The sequence below is a fragment of the Malus domestica genome, chromosome 08 (genome assembly GCF_042453785.1).
Source record: "Malus domestica chromosome 08, GDT2T_hap1".
Classification (NCBI taxonomy): Eukaryota; Viridiplantae; Streptophyta; class Magnoliopsida; order Rosales; family Rosaceae; genus Malus; species Malus domestica.
In genome coordinates, this window is record NC_091668.1 from 1,889,494 (window position 1) to 1,910,618 (window position 21,125).

At 44.8% G+C, this 21,125-nt stretch overlaps 3 protein-coding genes across 3 annotated transcripts; 1 reads left to right on the forward strand and 2 right to left on the reverse strand.

The window, feature by feature from the left end:
• Positions 1-1,792: 1,792 nt before the first annotated feature.
• On the reverse strand, positions 1,793-2,554 carry LOC103428641 (large ribosomal subunit protein bL31c-like). The gene is made up of 2 exons (XM_008366762.4): positions 2,419-2,554; positions 1,793-2,334 (listed from the first exon to the last, which is right to left on the reverse strand). Exons 1-2 carry the CDS (start codon positions 2,485-2,487, stop codon positions 1,984-1,986), a joined length of 420 nt encoding a protein of 139 aa, XP_008364984.3. The 5' UTR covers positions 2,488-2,554; the 3' UTR covers positions 1,793-1,983.
• A 3,418-nt stretch (positions 2,555-5,972) lies between these two features.
• On the reverse strand, positions 5,973-9,601 carry LOC103428664 (peroxidase 9-like). Its single transcript, XM_070827054.1, has 5 exons — positions 9,265-9,601; positions 9,156-9,180; positions 7,141-7,307; positions 6,838-7,003; positions 5,973-6,377 (listed from the first exon to the last, which is right to left on the reverse strand). The coding sequence occupies exons 1-5, from the start codon at positions 9,523-9,525 to the stop codon at positions 6,028-6,030; spliced, it is 969 nt and encodes a 322-aa protein (XP_070683155.1). The 5' UTR covers positions 9,526-9,601; the 3' UTR covers positions 5,973-6,027.
• A 5,329-nt stretch (positions 9,602-14,930) lies between these two features.
• On the forward strand, positions 14,931-17,185 carry LOC139198287 (uncharacterized). Its single transcript, XM_070826766.1, has 4 exons — positions 14,931-15,459; positions 16,054-16,378; positions 16,502-17,025; positions 17,085-17,185. The coding sequence occupies exons 1-4, from the start codon at positions 14,931-14,933 to the stop codon at positions 17,183-17,185; spliced, it is 1,479 nt and encodes a 492-aa protein (XP_070682867.1).
• Positions 17,186-21,125: the final 3,940 nt, after the last annotated feature.

A 21,125-nucleotide genomic window follows, 5' to 3' on the forward strand; every position in this document is an offset into this window, starting at 1 on the left:
TCACCCCCATTGCAACGGCTTCGATGAATCCTCTTGCAATGGGTCGATCAAGAGGCTCGACGGCTTTAACGACCCAACAAATAACCTGATTTGGAGAGATGCTCCTATCCTCTTAAGAAGGGTGTCCATCGCCTTGCTTGATATTCGGCAGTAAATTAGTCTGCATTTTAACATTTAGACCCTCTACTGGGACCCTTTCATAGGAGAGGGCAGGGATATGATTGAGATTAAAAATACAAGATCTAAAACAGTTATAGAAATTAAATTTAACGGTTAAAGCACTCGTAATATTGAATAATACATAGGATTGAAACCACATCCAAAAAACAAATATATTAATCTCTTGTTCAACCTGTTCCCTCTTATGATGATCCCTACAATTTATTTTTTTGGATTTGGATTCTTTCCCCTCCCATTTTCCCCTCCCCTCCTATTTGAATGCTTAAGATTAAGCCACATCATCATCTTGTTTGACCTCTCTGTAGAGAGAGAAGAAGAGGAAACTCAGAGAGGAGGGGAAGGGAAAAGAGGGGCGAGAATCCAACTCACAATTTTTAATGCGACCATCATATAGTAATTTAACCACATGTCATAACGTATCACATAATTACCTACTGCTATTACTAATCCACATGGTGGACAACATGATTGATGAACCTAAGAGCATATCGTTGTAATAAACGCTATATACCATGACGAGATTGATAACTATCAATGTGATCGACTATCAGAACAAAAAAATTCAGATAATCCACGCACAGTCCTGCTGGCACTCTCCACATTTGCTGTGGTAACTAGACAATGTTTGGACTGGTTTAAGTTGCAGGAAATCAACGCGGTCGAAATATACGAACATCGCCAAAACAATGACAAACAAGATTTGAATTCGACCACATGCAGCCGAATTCGTTGCGCAATCCTCTGTCCATGTTTATCATGTTGAAGATGGACGTCAAAGACATGTTCAAGCTGATCTAATCTACATTATTTGGTCTATAATCTATGATTCGTACTCAAATTCTATGTATGATTTTGTTTGTCACTTGTGAGATGCAGAGGTGGCAATGGTGGAAGCAAAGAATCAGCCAAAGGCGGAGCAAAACATGGTCAGGGTTTTGCGCAAACACCGGAAACTGCAACAGTCAATGCAGAAACTGGGAAGGTGCTTTGCACGGAGTTTGTCACGCTCAATTCCCAGGAGTTGCTTGCTTCTGCTACTTCAGATGTTGATTCACGATCAACGAACAGCAGCAGGCAGCAGTATCTTCAACTTCAAGCTTCAACATGTATCCAGTTATATGAATGTAAACAAAAGCTGCAAAGCAAGCCTAGTACTACTCACTAAATACTGGCACTTCTGCAGAACTACTTCTACTACTTACACCATCTTACCACTGAATCCGATAAACAGAGAGGGTCATCAAAACAACTCCGCAGTCAGACGAGAATGTTCATCAACGGTCCTCACTTTACTTCTCTAATACGATTAACTGCACTTCTCAAAAACTGCAGTCAATTTTATTAGACAAAATATCGACAAACATATGGATCGCTCATCAACAACTGCAAGCTCGAAGTATTAGCATTGTGAAGAATATCGACCACGTATTCGCGTTATAAAAAAAGTGCAGTAAACCGAACTGGAGCAAATTACTTGCTAGTTAATCATAAATGTGCACATCACTTGCTAGTTACATTCTCAACTAAAGTCACCCAAAAGGGTAACAGGAATTAGTTTGGCTTCATTTCTTTACGACAAGCGATATTTTAAACTACTCTAATTTACGAGAAGTGAAACTCGAACTAACCCACAATTTGATGAATCAATTTCTCAACATTACACAGCTCCACAATGTAATTATGTAAATTAAATTAGCAAAAAGGCAGGTATTAACGTAATAAACACAGATAGGCACTGAATTCTACTCAATTTTCATGCTTCACCTATAATCTTACATTGAGTAAGCAAAGCATTGGCCTTTTCTACTTCTTCTTGCCGCCTTTACCGGCGGCGGCCTTGCGGCGGGAGGGCAGAACAATCTCTCCCTTGAGGACAGGAATCTCCATGATCTGGGTGAGCTCGCCGTACTTCTTCCTGAACTTCTCGACCTGGTCGTCGTCGACGAGCATGCCCGACCGGTTTCCGAGGTAGAAGGGGTGGTTGCCCGACCACACGTCCACCACGTACTCCTTCTGGGTCCCACCCGTCGTCATCACCAGCTCCCCCTTGCAGTACACCTTCGCGTCCTCGTGGAACTGCGGGTGTATCTCCTTCTTCCTGCACGTCACCACAGAGCGGCAATTCCCCGCCGACGACCCACCGCCACCGCAGACCTGGAAAAGACCGAAATAATCAAATAACAAATTCATTTGGTAATATACGAAGAGATATATACGAGGGCATTTGGGTAAATTTACCTTCTTGGGAGGGACGAGCGTGGGGCAGGGTGTTCCATGGAGGAATGAGGTGGTTAGATTGAGCGCCATTTCTGTGTGTTTGACAAACGACGGAGCGGATGACGGAGAAGATGAGGTTTATGTGGTTCTTTGATCCAAATTTACTGAATTGCCCCTATTTTCTTGTGGATAGTAATGAAGGCCCAAATGGTTTGGGCTTGTTTTTGGACTAAATTTTAGGCTAGAAAATCAACTGGGCTGAAGCCCAATTAGAGAGAATGAAGGCAGTTGGATCTGATCTTGCGACTAAAGAGACAAAAATTGGAAAAAATCAAATTACCCGAGCCGGCCTTCTAAATTCTGGTCTCACTCGATGATCTTGGTCGAACAACTATGTAGTGTGGGCGTTGTGACCCAATGAACTTTCTCGTTCAAAAGATGCCAAGCAGGATGGAGACTTGGAAGGTTATAGATGAGGGTGACCTATGAAAATGCCATTAGCGGCTAATCAGACTAAAACTGGATATAGTTTCAACTTTGAACCGTATACCAGCGCAGCTTCAGTTTTGCAGAAGACGAACAAGATGACTAGATGACAACACAACTCCTCGAAATGGCATATAAGATTGATACGAATATTGGTCTCATATTTGTGATTTTAGGTAAGTGTGATAGATTCAATCACGATGATTAGGGTTCGACTGCTATATACAAAAAACCTACGTTTGGACAGTGTCTCCTGCCAGCTGCGATTTGCGAGGACATCGAACAACCCACATGGTAACTCGTGTGAACTCGAGAACTTAACAATAAGCTGGAGAAAGTGAAAGGCTGCATTGTAAGATGCTAGCAAGAAAAATAATGATGCAAAACAATTGGCCAAATGGATTATTGAAAAGGAATGGATTGTCAGAAGGCAAAAGGACGCAGTGGGAATATGCAAATTTGGTGATCGTGCTCCGATTTAAGCCCATAATACTTTTTTTGCGAAGGGAACGACACCACAATTCAAACTCACTATTTTGCTATGACATACCATGAATTTTGTCTATTCGAGGACATTTTAGCCTTCCAAATACAGATTTAAATGTGTAGTACGTGTAAAGCATATTGGAGTTTTAAAAATGTGCAATTTAAAAAATGGAGTAATTAGGTTTTCATCCTTATTTTTACTACTCTATTGATTAAAACCTTATTACTTTTCAATTTTTGATCAAGGTCCTTTGTATTAATAATATCATTAATTATTTCAATAATAAAATATTTTTTATTTCTAAATATATTCATTTAATATTAAAAATGTTACAATTAGTATATTTATATTTATGGCTAAACTTTTTATCATATATTTTTATTTTTAGTTTGTACCCATTTTTTATTTGCAACCCTTTTTTAATTTGTACCAATTTTCCTTTCAATTTTAATTTGTACCCATATATTAATTTCTTTTTGTGCCCATATTTTTTAAAGTTTTATTTGTATTGTACCCATATTTTTTTATTTATTTGTACCCATTTTTATTTTTGCTAAATGTACCCATTTTGAAGAATGTACCCATGTTTTGATACAATAATTTTTTGGTTATTTTTTATGAATGTACCCATGTTTACACACAGACACACACAATAGTATATTTATATTTTAATATTTTTAATCCCACAAATTATGGTTTTTTATTTAAAATCTCATTACTATAAACAACTATAAATTTTAATTTTTAATTTAAAAAATATAGTAACGTACATAGAAATAAATTATCAATTAATTTTAGGGACTTGGATCAAAAATTGAAAAACAACAAGGTTTCAGTCAAAGATTGTTCATAACTAGGGACCGCATCTAAAGTCTCCCTTAAAAAATTCTCATGCATCTATGTGTGAGAACAAGAGGGTTACCCGAGGTTAGAGATAAGAGAAAAAAAACTCCAAAATCTAAAAACAATACAGCTCCAATTATTTCCTCATATTACAGGATCTCTTTTGTATGACATAATTAACAATGGAGCCTGATAAACATAATTCACAGTGGAGCCTGATAAACTGCATCATGTTTATAACTATATATATATAGTTACTCCACATGAACTGTAAGTTTCATTCCATTTTCACAGTAGGGAGACGGATAAGGTGCGAAGTAGATTGTGCCCTTCTCCAATACCGCATGATCGTTTCCTGAAGTGTACAGTTTTATCACGCCGGCATATAAGTCACACTTGTCGAACAAATATTTGTCCCGTACAGCAGCTACCATGAGAAGGGGATCTTTATATTCGAAAACTGTTTTCAAAATACAATATTGAATTAGTAAACAAACCAGCTGCTAATCAAATATAGTAATATTTGAGGAATCGGATGCATGAACACCAATTGAAAAGAAAACCAAAGTGTTAGTCAGTCATTTTAATTACCCAAAACATCTCCAGCCTTGAACTTCTTGTCCTCAGTCCACTGGGTTAAGTTAGCATCAGGGCTCCATCTTTTCTCATCCCCCACTATATATTCTTTTCCATCAACTTCTTCGCATCGGAGCAGCAAACAGCTGACAAAAAGGCCGATTCCAATCACCAAAATTTTGTTCATTCCAACTGCCATCTTTGATCGATCCACAGACAAACTATATATATGTAACCTTGACCTTTCTCTATCAACTCCAAATACAAAACAACTTATATATACAATATTGAGCCTATTACGCATTCAATTCGTACGTTTTGATTTGCTTCTCCAAATGCCATATGATCGATATATATTTCCATAACTAATTATCACATTTATTGAATAATTATTGAAAATATATATTCCTTATTCTTCTATGCTTGTGTATTTCAACTCATAATCGGGTCAAATTCTGATGATGATTTTGTATCATTTTAGAGATATATCATTGAATGGGTGGATAATCAATTGAAAATTTTGTAATGATTTTATACCATTTTGAGTCAAATACTTGACTGTTGCCAATGTGGGAATTGGTTTCCCATGAGACACCGTGTGGTGCCATTCGTGAGAGGGCGTTTTGAAGAAGAGAGTCTCATCTATCGACAATTGTGGTGTTTCCTAGTAGTTCATTTAGTTTTTCATTTTTTAGTCTAAATTTTTTAGTTTTAAGACATGAATGTCGGTTTGGATTGCTTAGATGATATTGGTTTATATGAAGCATGTTACGTACATTATGTTGTGTACTTGGCGCAAAGTTTTTATTCTTTTTTTTTTATATATACGTTGCACGGTGAGTTTTAAAATTTCATCAATGAAAAAGGTTTTTGCACGACAAGGTGTATTTTGACGCCCAAAATTTTGTTATGCAAGAGTTTATTTTTTACTACTGATCATTCCACTGTCAAGAGTGCAAACACGTAAAAAGTTGTCCTTTGAGAACGAACAAAGAAGCATACTTTGTTTTTCTTTTTTTTGTTAAACAAGAATATGTATGTTCCTGGGAAAGGCATCAACCATGATGAAAGAAAAGTACAAATGATTAAGATAAGTGTTTTACTTTGCGTTTATCTGGAACCTTTGCAGCATTAAAGCTAAAAGTTTAACCCCAGAAGAAATTTAAAAGGTCAAATTAAGAAAGTGGTCTCTTATTAGTTGAAGCATATACATAAACTTAATTTAGATAGTTAATTACTTAATTAACGCGACGACAATTCTTTCGGACTTGTCCCTCGAACCCAGTAAGAGGACTAATGTTCCCCATCTTAACCATGGACTTAGCAAACTGCTGAAAGAATAAGCTCTCATTAGCAGCATAGGTTTTCACCAGCTCAGCTGCCTGCCTTCTGTTCCCAGTAAGAAGTACTTGGTCTGAAGGGAGAAGTCCATGTCCCCCAAGTATAAGCTTGAAGTAGCTGTTGTCGAACCTTGTAGGGGAAACAAAGTCCAAGGGAGCAGGTGTGTTGTCGCCACCTCTTCTTGGGCAAACTGATTTCCGAGTCTGCCTGACGAACGAACACTTAGCGAACCCAATTGTATGCCCTCCTGCATTGATATTGTTCATAATTAACAAAAAAAGCCATAAATGTTCAACTTGAATTTGTGCCACGTTTAGGCTATCGTGGTTCGTGAAACATATTTTTACTCTACTAATAATAGTGTGACATCCTAACAAAAACTTAAAAAATTTCACTCCTTCATAATCTTTCACTTTGCCCCTCGACTTTCAGTTTGCTATCGAGCCTCTTTAGTTTTGAATATGTGTGCCTAATTGTCAAATTCATCAAATTTAACTTCTCCCACTGGAATAGACAAAAATAACCCTCATTTTGCTGGAAAATTTTAACCCATTTGACAACATGGGACAAATTGGCACGTTTCAAAATATTAGAAAGCTCAAAACTAACTTGAAAGTCGAGGGAAAATCAGAAAAACGTACCAAGTTTAAAGGATCCCTTGCAAATAATGTGATAACAAAGGAGAAAATTCAGTAATTATAGGGTACCTGAGAGGGCAACTAGGTCAGTTTCATCAAGACCCTGACGCTCGAAGGTGGTTATTAGGGCTGAGAGATCGGGTAGTGGTGCTGGAATGTCTCTGTTTGAGCTTTCAAAACTTGCAGTTTTGGAGTCCCTTCTTCCTAGTGGCAACACCCAATCAGGTCCACCGCTCTGTTCCATTGCACCACATACACCAACCAAGTTGATCACTTATTAGTAAATTAATCAAGTAATAGTTTGGGCTATGTTACATACGTTTGTTCTTCTATTTATAAACCGACATTTGAGGGTGTAATTAGTTTTCTTACTAGTACAGTGGATCCCCTAGCAGCAAGAGCAACAATGTCAGCACATGACACAGTCAGGGGACATGCTTCTTCTAGCTTGGCCTTCATCTCGTCGATTACTTCAAATCCTCTCAGAGAATTCACGTTTGGTTTTGCCCCCTTTTCGCTTATTATAGTCGTGCTGTTGTTGTTGAATATATCAGTCCACCTCATCATTCCAGCTCATCAATAGTTAGTTAGGCTGTTATCAAATTAGTTAGTTAAATAGCTTAGGTTGTAAGCTAGTCATGATGGCTATATAAACTGTATTCTCATAGTTGTAAAGATTAATTCAGTATCAATGTAATCAATTACTTTCTCTCTTTCTCTTCTTCCCTTCTCTCTCTTCTTCTTCGATACATGCTCTTTCTGCATTTTTGTGTCTTTCTACATTTCTGTTAATATGGTATCATCGCCATGGATGATCTTTTGACTTCCGCTGTAGTACCTCTGATGGGTAGCTGATCTTTGTGTAAGGTTGATGATGATGTTTTGCTGTTCTTGGGAGGCTTCGATACTTGTCTATGGAGTTTTCGTTGGTGATGAAGATTTGTGCGCTCCAGGTGTTTGATAATTTGTGTCAGCCAATTGCCGGAGTTTGCGAGGATTCTGGTATAGGTGTGTCATCGCTGGAGGTCGGTTCTTGGTGATTTGTTGCTCTTCCGTTGTGGGTGAACAAGTTTTTCTTCGTACAAGCTTGGATGTTCAAGTGCGTTTTCTGGGTTTCAAGATTCAAGTTCTCAGGTTTTGTTTCTGATTACTAGTTTTCTTTCCTGCATATCAACTATTGTGATAATGTCTCACTGAGAATTTTGTTGGGAATTTCGGAAGTGTCAAGGCCAATCGCCGTATACTTCAGATTTGTGAAGAGTTCAAGGTCGAATGTCATATTTGAGAATCTTTAAGGCCAATTGTCATTTCTCAGTTGCTATAAAATTGTTGATTGTATTTCCCTAAGGCCGATTGCTGGGATTTTATGTTGTCTAAAAGATTGTCTGTTAATTGGGTTCTCTGTGATTGTATGCTGTACTCCCTTAAGGCCAATTGCCGGAGTATAAAGCTGTCTGAAAGTTGTTTTCTGTTTGTTGGGATAGAGAGGCCGATAGCCATTTCCCTTTTATGTTTCACTTCAGAAAGGCCGATAGCCAGAAGTGTGTGTAGAACATTAACTGATTTAGAAGAATATGAAGGCCGATTGCCATTTCTTCTAAGAGAAAGATTGTTTAGTAGGATTTGAAGGTCGATTGCCATTGTTGAAAGATTGCTGAAAGATTGAATCTTTGATTCATTATTGGGTATTGTTTGATTGTTTGTTGGGTATTGTACACTCAAGAAGGCCGATTGCCAAGAGTGTCTTAGTTCAAGATTCTGCAAAGTTGTTCATATTCTATCTGCAAAAGTGATGTGTGATGATAATGGGATGAGCAACCTGTTTTAGTTTTGGCAAGTTTGAAAGGATGATAACTATATGTGGTTGTACCTTATCGCAAAAGAAAACAGTAGCTACAAAGGTGTAGAAATCAGTTTGAGGGGCTGAAATTCTTTGGGAAGTTGATGGATGAGTATGAAATTGCATCGTTCTTAAGTAATTTTCAATGCTTGCAAGCCATGGAGGATTAATTGGTGAGGAGCAGCAGAGCTAGGAGTATATGGACAAGAAGGACTTCCTAAGTTCTACATTTCTCAAAGCACTCATTCAATCTCCAACTGGGAAACCCAGTTGAGATTGAGGGGGGATGTTGAATATATCAGTCCACCTCATCATTCCAGCTCATCAATAGTTAGTTAGGCTGTTATCAAATTAGTTAGTTAAATAGCTTAGGTTGTAAGCTAGTCATGATGGCTATATAAACTGTATTCTCATAGTTGTAAAGATTAATTCAGTATCAATGTAATCAATTACTTTCTCTCTTTCTCTTCTTCCCTTCTCTCTCTTCTTCTTCGATACATGCTCTTTCTGCATTTCTGTGTCTTTCTACATTTCTGTTAATAGTTGTCTAGTAGCACCGAGGCGTCACAGCCCTGTCATCCAATCATATCATATATTTAGCCTTAGCCATGCATATTTTATTATACATTTCAAAGTAAGTTTTGATCAAAACGAACCTGAGCAAAGCAATCATGGAAGTGAAGCCTTATCAGAAAGGCTGCCACCCGGGGATTCTTCTCGATGGCCCGCTGTAATACGGAGATGACAATGTCGTTGACCTGAGGGCACGACGATTGATAGAATTGTGGGAAAAGATCGTGAGTCTGAGACCCACCCGACCCAAAGTTGAAACCATCCAGGTGAGCGGCGGAGAGCGTGGCTGAGACCACCAGTGTCACAACTACAAGACCTAAGAAAATTCCTCTGAAGACTGCCATTGATAATTCAAGTCCAAGGCTTTGAGTGTATGGTTTACTCTCAGTGCATGGTGACTAGTTAATTTATAGAGGTGAACTAATGTAAGAAATGGAACCACTCCCACCTACTGCTGCGGATAAAGAGCTGTTCACATTGTCGAACTTCTTGTATCTGGAGTCACCTGCTCCAAGGAAGAATATTTCTCTAACATTTTATTTTTCTCCACTTTTGGCAATAGAGTTTGCATCACTTTAATCAATCAAATGTAATATTGCCTTAAACAGATAAAATCCCATTTTAGGCATACGTACGAAGTTTCCTCACTGTTTCTTACGCTGGGCAAAATCCCAACGCGGTTTGAACATTGGGTTTAGGGTATAGATGAGGGTGACAATGAAAATGCCATTAGCAGCTAATCAGACTATAACTGGAAATAGTTTCAACTTTGCACCGTATACCTGTTTAGGCCCAAAATAGCAGTTTGGGCCGAGGGAGGTATTACTTTCGGCCCGGGAAGACTACGGCGAGAAAGTCATGGGGGCTTCAGCTCATGGGCTTCTAGGCCTAGATCGGTTAAATCAGAGTGCAAGTCGAGTCCTAATACAATAGGGACCCTCGACGAGATCAGTAAAACTAGAAGGCGAATCCGGCTCAGTAAAGGACTAGATTCGTAGTCCTAGCAGAGGTAGGACTGATTGAGGTAACGTTAATCCGGAGAAGGAAACCTAGTTCGAATAGGATTAGAACTCGGGTTCGGTGTTCTGCTTCTATAAATACAAGACATTCAGCAATGGAAAAGGCCTCACAAAAATCAATACAAAATTGCCCTGCGCAAACTCTCACAACTTAAGATCTTTTTCTTTTCCTTTTTCGCTGACACATCTTCCGTTGGCATCAACAGCACTGTGGAAGCAACCGGTGATATCTTAAGTCGGCATAGATAGCTCTGTCACCGTAGAGTCGGTCGGTCTCGCAGTATCTTCCGTTGGCATCAACAGCACTGCGGCGAGAACGGTCGATTGCCTATCCAAGTCTCGGTCGAGAAGGGTTTTCGAATCCTTGTTGGTCGAGGTCATCTCATTAGCCTTCTCGGCGAGGTGAGGTGTTACAGTTATTACATTCGGCACATTGTAAGCCGAATTCGGTTCGTGAACTTTGTAAGAAATAGCAGCCTTGTCTTCAGGCTCGAGAACCCAAGAGGCCGAGACGCGTTCCTTTCTCGGCCGCAATCGCAAGACGCAGAAGTCAGTAGCGCGACCCAACGCAGCATCATCAAATTTACTCCTCGGCCGAGCCTCGGCCGACGAGTTGGCACGCCCCGCAATCACCGAAGGACGTAGTTAGCTTAGAATATATTCGGCCTGCGCGCCACGTAGGCTTTGTAATTTCTAGGGTCAACATTTTGGCACGCCCGGTGGGACCCAGTGCTAAACTACGAAGTTCATGCCAATTGAAACACGATCGGTAAAAAAAAAAACAGCTATGGGAAAGTCGACAGCCGATTTACCGAGTCAGAGCATAGGACAGAGTGTGCCACAGGCGCAGAATCCCCTTAGCGTTGGTACACCTGAGTCCACGAGCGCGACTCGCCGAGAGAGAGAACTTAATCTCGGCGGTCAACTCCGTGGTTCAGAGATCCCAAACAGAAACACATGCGTTCTCAATGAAGGGATAATAGAGGAATGTGATGAGGATGGTGGTGAAGGAACAGACCCACCAACGAGGTCGTTCCTCCGAAAGCGACTGGACGAGCAGTCTCGGTCAGTCGAGCAGACGTTCAGTCGAGGCATTGACAAGCTGCAGGACGCGATACTCAGTGCCAATGATCGGCAAACCAAACTGCTCGAAATGTTGGTTAGCCAAGTTGGTGGCAGCAGGCCTTTCGATCTTCGCCAAACTTGCTTACCAGAAAACAACCCGGCACCGATTGTACCGGCCGGGCCTATTCTTGCCCCGCTCAAAACAATTAACTTAGAGAAGGGAGGAGGGTCGAACAGTAGGTCAGACGGGACCGACCAAAGGATCGAAGCAGCATCTGTTGATATGACCGAAGTTCAGCGGATGATCGACTCCGCTATGAAGAAAGGGCCGAAGTTTCCCAAGTTTATTCATCCATACCCAGCTTATGTTGAGACGTTTGGATACCCGAAGGGCTTCAAGATCCCAGATTTTAGTCTTTTTGCTGGTGAATCGTCCCTGTCTTCGTTGGAGCACGTGGCTCGTTTCACCGCGCAATGTGGAGATGTGAATAGTGATTTCCACAAGTTACGGCTGTTCAATTTTTCATTGACCGGCTCGGCATTTGCCTGGTACATCAATCTCCCGCCTAATTCCGTCCAGAACTGGGAGGAGTTGGTCGAGAAGTTCCACGAGCAATTTTATCGGCCGGGGATGGAGATGTCAGTTTCTTCATTAGCACGGATGGCTCAAGCGTCTGATGAGTCACCAATGGATTATCTTACTAGGTTTAAATCGGCTAGGAATTGGTGCCGAGTGCCCTTACCCGAAGTCGAATTTGTCAGACTGGCTTTGAATGGTCTTGACGTCGAATACAAAAAGAAATTCTTGGGGGCAAATTTTCGGGACATGTACGAATTGGCCCAGCATGTCGAGCAGTACGATTATTTGCTCCGCGAGGAAAAGACTTCGAAGACTCCAACTCGGGGAACGATTTACAAGAACCCTACTGTCAATTATGCATCAACCGAGGATGAATGTGTTAGTGTGGATGCGGCTGAGATAGTAATAGATAAACCATACATTTGCAAGGCATTAACTCAGGTTGATTCTAGAGAAGCCAAAAGTCGCTCGGCCACTGAAGGAACATCGAAACCGTCAAAGGTTTATACTTTTGATATTACCAAGGCTGACGCAATTTTTGACCAACTGTTATCAGCAAGAATCATTAAGCTTCGGCCTGGTCATAACATTCCTAAGGCCGAGGAGCTTAAAGGAAAGGTGTATTGCAAATACCACAATTCGAGCAAACACACGACAAACAATTGCGTCGTATTTCGTGATAACGTCCAAAGCTGGATTGATAATGGCAAACTGAAGTTCCCCGAGAAGAGGATGAGTGTTGATACTGATCCGTTCCCCACGGCAACAGTAAATATGGTCGACGCGTACCTACCCAAGGACAAAGGGAAAGGCAAGGCTGAAGTGGTTGAGACACAACGCCCGCGGAATCAGAATGTTCGGCCACGGTTCATGGCCGATTCGCGTTCAGATAAACTATCTGCGGCCTTAACGGGGCCCGCTATTGTCAAATCTTTGACGGAGTATAGCGCCGATGAAGATAGTGGGACAGCGGTTCTGTGCAGAAAATGTAAAGCGAAGGTCGACAGTGAACCAGAAGAGAAACCTTCTTCGCAACCCGTGGCCGTAACTCGGCAAAAGATAGCCAATGAAGACCAACATCATGGGGTTTTTGGGAGGCTCGGTCCTAAAGTACGGATGGAAGAGACACCCCCGGTCAGGCGGCGCCTCGATTTTGATGCTTCATTTTATGACGATGATTACTATAAGCGTAATTCTAGCAGTTCAGGATCATCACGGAGTCAAAAGACCTTCAAGCCACCTGAGCCTAGAGATCAACGTTGGTATACGTACCATTCTTCGAAGGGCATCTATACCGCGTTGTCCAAATCTCAGAAACGCCGGCATCAACGGATGGATTGCATGGCTCGCCGACAAGCAGCCCAAGAAACTTCGGCCCCTAAGTGGCGACCGAAGGATACAGTTGCCACTAATGAAAAGCGACCACCTCCACCAATTATGACAGAGTTGGCTCAGGGAAAACGGCTGGTCGGTCAAGACGTCGAGACCATGTTTGAAGAAGCTGATAAGCGGATCAAACTTCTCATTCGACCAGGGGAAATGAAGGCACGTGTTGAACATTTCAGGCAAAAGGCCGAAAGCAAATTATCCCCGATAGCTATACAAGAGCCTTTGGTCAAAATTCGACGGAATTTGCACCCCCCGTTCCTTGGGGAGTCTTTGGAATATATGCGAGAATTTCATAAGGAACATTCGGCCAACGATTTGTATGGTTTGCCGAAGGCATGTCAGGACACCATTGATCTTGTCTTGGCTTGTCCGGATGCTGAGCGGATCATCCAGAAGACCTCAGATCCAGGATTGAAAGCAAGGTTCCAGCACATACGAGAAGCTCGTGTCTTTGGATTTGAAGTTGACCCGTATACCGATATCGATGTCGCTGACCTTCCTTTCTCGCTAGAGGACCTTCAGTATTTACGGTATCACTTTGAAGTATTTTCAGCAGTTTCTCTCTTCGGCCTTACGACCGATGAAATCGCCCGTATTGCCCGTCTTGATGCTTATCTCGACACTAGGGATGCTCGGCTACACTACCAGGAGCAGGTTCAGGACTTGACCCCAAGCTCATTGTCAATCTCGACCTTACCTGAGGCGGTCACGCGGAGCCAACAAGTGGCCGAAGCAGCTCCGCCGGGTGCCATTGTTGAAGGGACGGAAGAATCTCGTTGTCCGACTCTGACGACAACCAAGTCCGTAGTCGCTAACCAACCGAACGAGGAGGGTCTCGACCTGATGGGCCCGTCCGTCCTGGATAATATGGAAATTAGTATGGTTCATGTATTACCTGCCGATTTTCAATCAAGCACGGCTCAACCAAATTTCCTCGATGGAGATGTGGTTGTCGAGGAACCTGGCCATGTTGATTTTATATCGATTGCTGAAGGCGAGTCAACAGCAAGAGATGATAGCCTAAAGGCCGCTTTGGCCGAATTGTTCCCTCGTTTATCATCGGCCAAGCTTCACCATTTAAAGCCATTGTATGTAACGGCACACATCGAGGGATATCCGGTTTCTAAGGTTTTTGTCGATTGTGGAGCTACTGTCAATATCATGCCCCTGAACATCATGAAGGCCTTACGCCGTTCCAATGACGAACTTATTCCGTCAGGGATCACAATGAGCAGTTTTGTCGGCGACAAGTCCCACACCAAAGGTGTGCTTCCGTTAACTGTGAATATTGCCGGTCGCACCCATATGACCGCCTTTTTTGTGGTTGATTCCAAAACCGAGTATAATGCATTGCTCGGCCGAGATTGGATTCATCAAACCAGCTGTATTCCTTCCTCATTGTACCAAGTGCTTGTCTTTTGGGACGGCAAATCGGTCACTGTTCATCCGGCCGATAGCCAGCCCTTCGAAGCCAACATGATTCAAGCACGGTATTATGACGATCACGTCGGCTATTTTACGTTGCAAGGCTTCAATGAAGAAGGACGGCCGACTCGGATTTCCGTTCAGAAAGCTATCGAGGTTGGCGCCGAGACTGTCCAGCAGGATTCGGCGAGACTCGGATTAGCTAACTTTCTCCCCGAATCCGATGTTTGACGCCGATCGGGAAGCACGTAGGGCCGCGGTTTCATCTACTATGGAACGACTGCTGGCCCATTGGTATACGATATCCAAACAACCAAATTCGGGTGTCAACCTCGTCGAGTTCCTTGCTGAGGGAGATAATGGGCCTGTATTATCTTTTGATAAAATTCGAGCCGCCCCGGCCAAGCTCGAAGATTATCGGCCCCTTGTCAAGGACCCTTTGGAAGAGATTAATGTTGGGACGGCCGATGACCCACGACTTTTGTTTATTAGTGCGTTACTTCCTCAACAAATGAAGGACGAGTTGCGGGCTTTGCTTACGGAATTCAAAGATTGTTTTGCTTGGAGTTATCATGAAATGCCCGGCTTAGATCGTGCTTTGGTCGAGCATGAATTACGTATTAAGCCCGGATTCAAGCCTTTCCGTCAGCCACCTCGTCGATTCTCGACCGAAGTACAACTCAGTGTTAAGGACGAATTAGTTCGGCTTTTGAAAGCCGGGTTCATTCGGACAGCTCGATATGTCGAATGGTTGGCGAATATTGTTCCTGTATTAAAGAAAAGTGGTGCACTGCGCATCTGTACCGATTTTCGCAATCTGAATCTGGCAACGCCCAAAGATGAGTATACAATGCCGATTTCAGATCTGTTAATCGATGCCGCGGCGAATCATGCGATCTTATCTTTTCTGGATGGACATGCCGGATATAACCAAATATTTATTGCCGAAGCCGATGTGCACAAAACTGCTTTCCGGTGCCCGGGGGCACTCGGCACTTACGAATGGGTTGTCATGCCATTCGGCCTCAAGAATGCCGGCGCCACGTACCAACGGGCGATGAACACCATCTTCCACGATTTAATTGGCACCATCGTCGAAGTTTATATCGACGATGTTGTCGTCAAATCTAAACGCCGACAGACACATCTGGACGATCTCCGACAGGCTTTTCTCCGTATGCGTCAGCACAACCTCAAGATGAATCCTGCCAAGTGTGCCTTCGGTGTATCGGCCGGGAATTTTCTTGGTTTCCTCGTACATCATCGTGGGATTGAAGTCGATGAGAACAAGGCACGCGCAATCATCACCGCCCCACCCCCAACAACAAAGAAACAATTACAGTCCTTACTCGGCCAGATCAATTTTTTACGCCGATTTATTGCTAATTCGGCAGGTAAAATGAAAGCCTTTTCCACACTTTTGAAGCTCAAGGACTCCGATAAGTTCATGTGGAATGAGGAGCACCAGGCGGCGTTCACACAGATCAAGGTTTCCCTTACAAACCCACCTGTCCTGGTCCCTCCTCAGCGCGGTAAGCCTCTCAAGCTGTACATTTCGGCGGCCGCCGAGTCCATCGGTTGCCTCCTCGCGCAAGACAATGATGCCGGCCGGGAACAGGCTATCTTCTACCTAAGCCGTAATCTGAGTCCTCCGGAGATCAATTATTCCGCCGTTGAGAAGCTCTGTCTCGCCGTGTTCTTCGCTGCATCCAAGCTTAGGCATTACATGCTCCCGTCGGTCACCCAAGTCATTGCCCAGACCGACGTTATCCGGTACATGCTTACCCGGCCAATTGTGAAGGGCCGAATTGGGAAATGGACGATGGCGTTGTCCGAGTTTAGTTTGCAATACGTGCCGCAAAAAGCTGTGAAGGGACAGGCGTTGGCCGATTTCCTTGCCCAGCACCCTTCGCCTTATGATTTCGGGGGTGCTGATGTTGAGATTGGCATGGTGGTGACCCGCGACAACTATTGGACGATGTATTTCGATGGTTCCAGTACTTCGTCCTCGGCCGGTGCAGGCATCGTCATTCAGTCTCCTCACAACGATCGTTGGTATTTTTCGCTCAAATTGGATTTTGACTGTACCAATAATCAGGCCGAGTACGAGGCTCTGGTCATTGGTCTAGGCCTCCTTCTTGACCTACATGCCACTCGTGTCCTCGTCCGCGGGGATTCTGAACTAGTAATTAACCAAATTAATGGGTCTTTTCGCTGCATGAGTTGTACTCTGGCGCCTTACCACATGATCGCCAGCTATTTGGCCGAGTCCTTTGACGGCATTACATTCGAGCATATTTCTCGGGTTCATAATACCGACGCAGACGAGTTGGCTCAAATCGCCTCCGGTGCACAACTCCTGGGGGGCAAGCTAGGCCGGGAGATACCAATATTACAACAATTATACCCGGCCTTGGTTGATCAGCAAATCCTCCGTCGAGACAATGTGATACGCACCAGGGTCATGTCCTTGCCTTCGTTGTTGGATCGGCAGGACCAGGACTCTATAGAAATTTGCGCGGCTGAGGCAGTACCAGATGATTGGAGAAAGCCCATTATGCAGTATCTGGACAATCCTAACGGAAAACACAGTCGCAGGACACGGGCTCACGCCACGAACTATGTCACGTACCAGAGCGAGTTGTACCGAAAGGGCGAAGATGGTTTGTTATTGCTATGCCTCGGCCCTCAAGAGAGTACTCGAGCGATCGCAGAGGTTCATGAAGGGGTATGCGGAGCTCACCAGTCTGGACGAAAAATGCGATGGCTACTCCGACGACACGGTTATTTTTGGCCGAGAATACTGAAAGATTGTATCGAGTTTGCACGAGGATGCGTGCAGTGCCAAATCCATGGGCCTATACAAAGGGTCCCGGCCGAATCGCTACATTCGGTCATTAAGCCGTGGCCGTTTAGAGGATGGGCCATGGACGTAATCGGCAAAATCACGCCGACTTCTGGAGCTGCTAAGCATGCATGGATAATAGTCGCAACTGATTACTTTACTAAGTGGGTCGAAGCAAAATCATATGCCGAATTAACGTCTAAAGAAGTTTGCGATTTCGTGGAGGAACACATTGTGACCCGGTTCGGTGTGCCAGAAACGATCATAACCGACAATGGAACAATCTTCACAGCCGAAAGGTTTAAGGAATACACGGCCAATTTGAAAATTCGGCTGGAACAGTCCACACCGTATTATCCACAGGCGAATGGGCAGGCCGAGGCAAGTAATAAAGTGTTGATTGGCATCCTCGAAAAAATAATAAAAGAGAGGCATGGCATGTGGCATTTGAAGTTGAACGAGGCATTATGGGCATACCGAACGTCGTCCCGATCGGCGACTGCAACAACCCCGTACGCATTGACTTACGGACACGATGCGGTGCTACCAGTCGAGTTGAGCATAAATTCGTTGCGATTAATTGAACAAAGTAGTTTGTTTAGCGCCGAATATAATCAGTCCATGAGACAGGAACTAGAAGATTTGGAAGAAGCGCGACTTGACGCTTATAACTTACTGGTGGCACAGAAACAGATTGCCGAGCGAGCCTATAACCAAAAGGTACGACAGAAAACGTTCGGCGAGGGTGAATTGGTGTGGCAAACGGTGTTGCCCGTAGGAATAAAAGATCCTAGGTTCGGCAAGTGGTCGCCGAATTGGGAAGGGCCGTTCATTGTGCATAAGGTATACGGTAAAGGGGCGTATCATCTCAAAGACCGGACTGGAGTAGTTCACAAATTACCAATTAATGGGAAGTTCTTGAAGAAATACTATCCGGTCGCATGGGAAATGCGTGAATAAAAAGTTTGTTGTAGGAAAAGTCATTCCATTAAAATTGACAGGTATTACAAAAATAAGTAGGTCTAATACATTCAAGGAGACGAGGGAAGAAGAGTGCTGAGCAGAGCTTTCAATTCCAACCACCGCACGTCGGCCATGATGACTTCGGCTTGCCGATTCTTTTTGTCTAGCCTCAGGCGCTCGACCCGCTTTTTGGCCGCCGCATACTCAGTTAGGCGATCCTTCCCGCCTGACTCGAAGTCCCTCGCAAGTTCAGAAGCAATGACCGACCGGCGTTTTGTTAGTTCGGCCATCTGACGGTCGAGCTCGGCTAACGCTTCTCCTTTTACCCGTAGATCGTCAATCTTCGGACGGAGGGTGTCTTGAACGGCCGTGGCGGCTTGCAGGTCCTGTTCGGCCTTCAGAGCAGTCTGGAAGATGCCAAATGTCTCCCGAACGCGCTCCAAAGCAGACGATGCCCGAACAATGGCATCTCCGCTTAGGCGACCGTCGGCCCCAAGGTCGTTCAGACACACGCCGAGCAGATCAAGACCGTTGCGCTCAAGTACTTGCGATGAAGAGAGCGACAGGACTTCTCGCAACTGGGTTAGGGCGCTTGGATCGGCAGCCTCAGTTGGAGCGGCCGAAGGGCCGGACTCTGCAGTCGTACTGGAGAGGAGAGCTTTGAATTCAACCTCCCATGAAGCCTGCACGAATAAACAAGGTTAAGCTTAAAGGAAGTCATGACAAGAATAGCAAGAAGGTGTCGTTTTTTAACCTGCTGAGAGGAGACCTCGGCCATGTCCCCAGGGTCGTTGCTCGAACCTAAAGAACTCAATGGCCGAGCCCAGTGTCTCAGATTGCTTCTCACTTCACGAGGCCGATGGAAGTTATCTACGTTTGATGGCCACTGAGGCGGCCAGGAAATATAGATAACGCCCTTCGGCGCATAGAATTGACGGTGAAAAGAATGTACAGGCACCTGACATTTAGTTTTTCCTTGTTTAGAATTCTAAAGCAGAAAAGCAATCGGGAGGAAAATTGAAGGTACTTACAAAAGCCGAGGTAACCTCTTGTGGAGGGATGTGGAAGCCTTGGTCTTGAGGATGGATCGGCGATTCCGCTGTGGCCTCGGGTTCCTCGAGCAGGCGTTTGCCACGGTCGGCTGCCGATGGGCCGATTGGCGCAGCTGCTTCAGTGGAGGCAGGGACGTCCTGATCTTGAGAAGGAACGAGAGGTTCGGCCGCCGGGGTCGGTTCCTCGACCGTGTGCTTGCCACGATTAGCCGAGGAGGGGCCGGGTTGAACCGCCATCTCGGATACTGGAGGAGTTCGTTGACGAGTAGGAGGACGACGCGCCAGCGGGACCTCGTCGCTCCCCTCACTCTCTTCCAGCACGAAGACCGTGGGCTTTGGATTCTTGGGAGAGGTTTCCTCGGTCGTAGGAACCGCCTGGTGTGAGACAGGTGCCTTCTCGACGGAGGGAGGTACGACTGATTCGCCGGCCACAGAAGCAGGCCGCGCTGGGATCGTCTCTATGGCCGAAGCCGGCTGTTTCTTGACACCAGAATGGCCGGCGGCGGGAGAAGGGGAAGCACTGGGAGTCGTCGTGTGGCTGGAAATAACGTGGATCTCCCGTGCACCTTTCTTCGCCAGTTGCTTGACCCGCTTGGCAGGCGGGGAAGGCTTGATAGCCGGCCCGGCCTCTTGGCGAGGCCGTTTGGTCAGCCCGGCCCTACCAGCAGGTTTGTCTTTTTTGGCCACGACCGATTTTTTCCCGGCCATAGCAGCGGCGACTACCTCTGTCTTTCTCAAAGGCCGACTACCTAAAAGGATAAAGACAATTCAGTAAGGCGTACAACAGGCAAGGTTGAAGAAAAAGGGGGAATTGAACAACTACCTTGAGAATGGGGGGCCGGGGCTTTCTTAGGTCGGTTACCGAAGAGCCTGTTTAGTACATCCTCGACCGGCGCACCGAAGAACTCTTGAGTGTAATTTTCCCACCACTCACCGAAGGTGTCAGTGCAATGGGTTTCTGGGGTGGCCGGTCGTAGGCGAAATCTTTGGCAGTACTCTTGAAACTCCTTCGCGGCAGTCCTGCACTCATTCTCTGAAGAGCGAGGCTCGCATCCGCGGCTCAATACTGTGCGGGAAGAGAGAAGGGGGACGGGACAGCCCTGAAGATAGCCGAGCTGACGGGCAAGGAAGTTCGGATGGTACACTTCCCACCCCGACCGTTTCCCGTCGCAGCCGAGAGGAAGGTCGCGAGCAAGCACGAACGACCCCCAGGTTCGGCGAAGAGCGGCGTCCTCCTCTGCCGCCCACGTAGAGGTAGGCAGTTTGATGGAGGGGGGGTAATCACGACGACGACAAATCAGGAATTCGTCGCTTGTGAGATCGTCAAGGGCAAAGAGGTACCTAAACACCTCTTCGGCCTGATGAGGAGGCGTTGGTCGGGAGGCTAGCTGAGGACCAAGAGCTTCTGTTGCTGAGAAATCAGCTATAGCCGGCCGAAGGGAGGCGAAGTACACCTGCAACCAGAGCTGGAAGACCCAGAGAGGGCCATTCTGGTGGGGGTCCACCGTGTGGAGAGTCGCCTCGGCCAGGCAACGGAAGAGGTGGGCAAGAATATTAGAACTCAGCGCCAGGACGCGACCACTGGCCAGGGCTTCGGCCACTGGCA

Bases quoted from the DNA above. Each gene is read 5' to 3' on its own strand.
- LOC139198287 (XM_070826766.1), top strand. From the start codon at position 14,931: ATGGAACGACTGCTGGCCCATTGGTATACGATATCCAAACAACCAAAT. The intron at 16,379-16,501 runs GCATTACATGCT...GTCCGAGTTTAG, and splicing joins TTCGCTGCATCCAAGCTTAG to TTTGCAATACGTGCCGCAAA. The intron at 17,026-17,084 runs GCAAGCTAGGCC...TTGGTTGATCAG, and splicing joins CGGTGCACAACTCCTGGGGG to CAAATCCTCCGTCGAGACAA.
- LOC103428664 (XM_070827054.1), bottom strand. From the start codon at position 9,525: ATGGCAGTCTTCAGAGGAATTTTCTTAGGTCTTGTAGTTGTGACACTG. The intron at 9,181-9,264 runs GTTCGTTTTGAT...ATTGGATGACAG, and splicing joins TCCATGATTGCTTTGCTCAG to GGCTGTGACGCCTCGGTGCT. The intron at 7,308-9,155 runs ACAACTATTAAC...ATATATTCAACA, and splicing joins TGACGCCTCGGTGCTACTAG to ACAACAGCACGACTATAATA.
- LOC103428641 (XM_008366762.4), bottom strand. From the start codon at position 2,487: ATGGCGCTCAATCTAACCACCTCATTCCTCCATGGAACACCCTGCCCC. The intron at 2,335-2,418 runs GTAAATTTACCC...GGTCTTTTCCAG, and splicing joins CGCTCGTCCCTCCCAAGAAG to GTCTGCGGTGGCGGTGGGTC.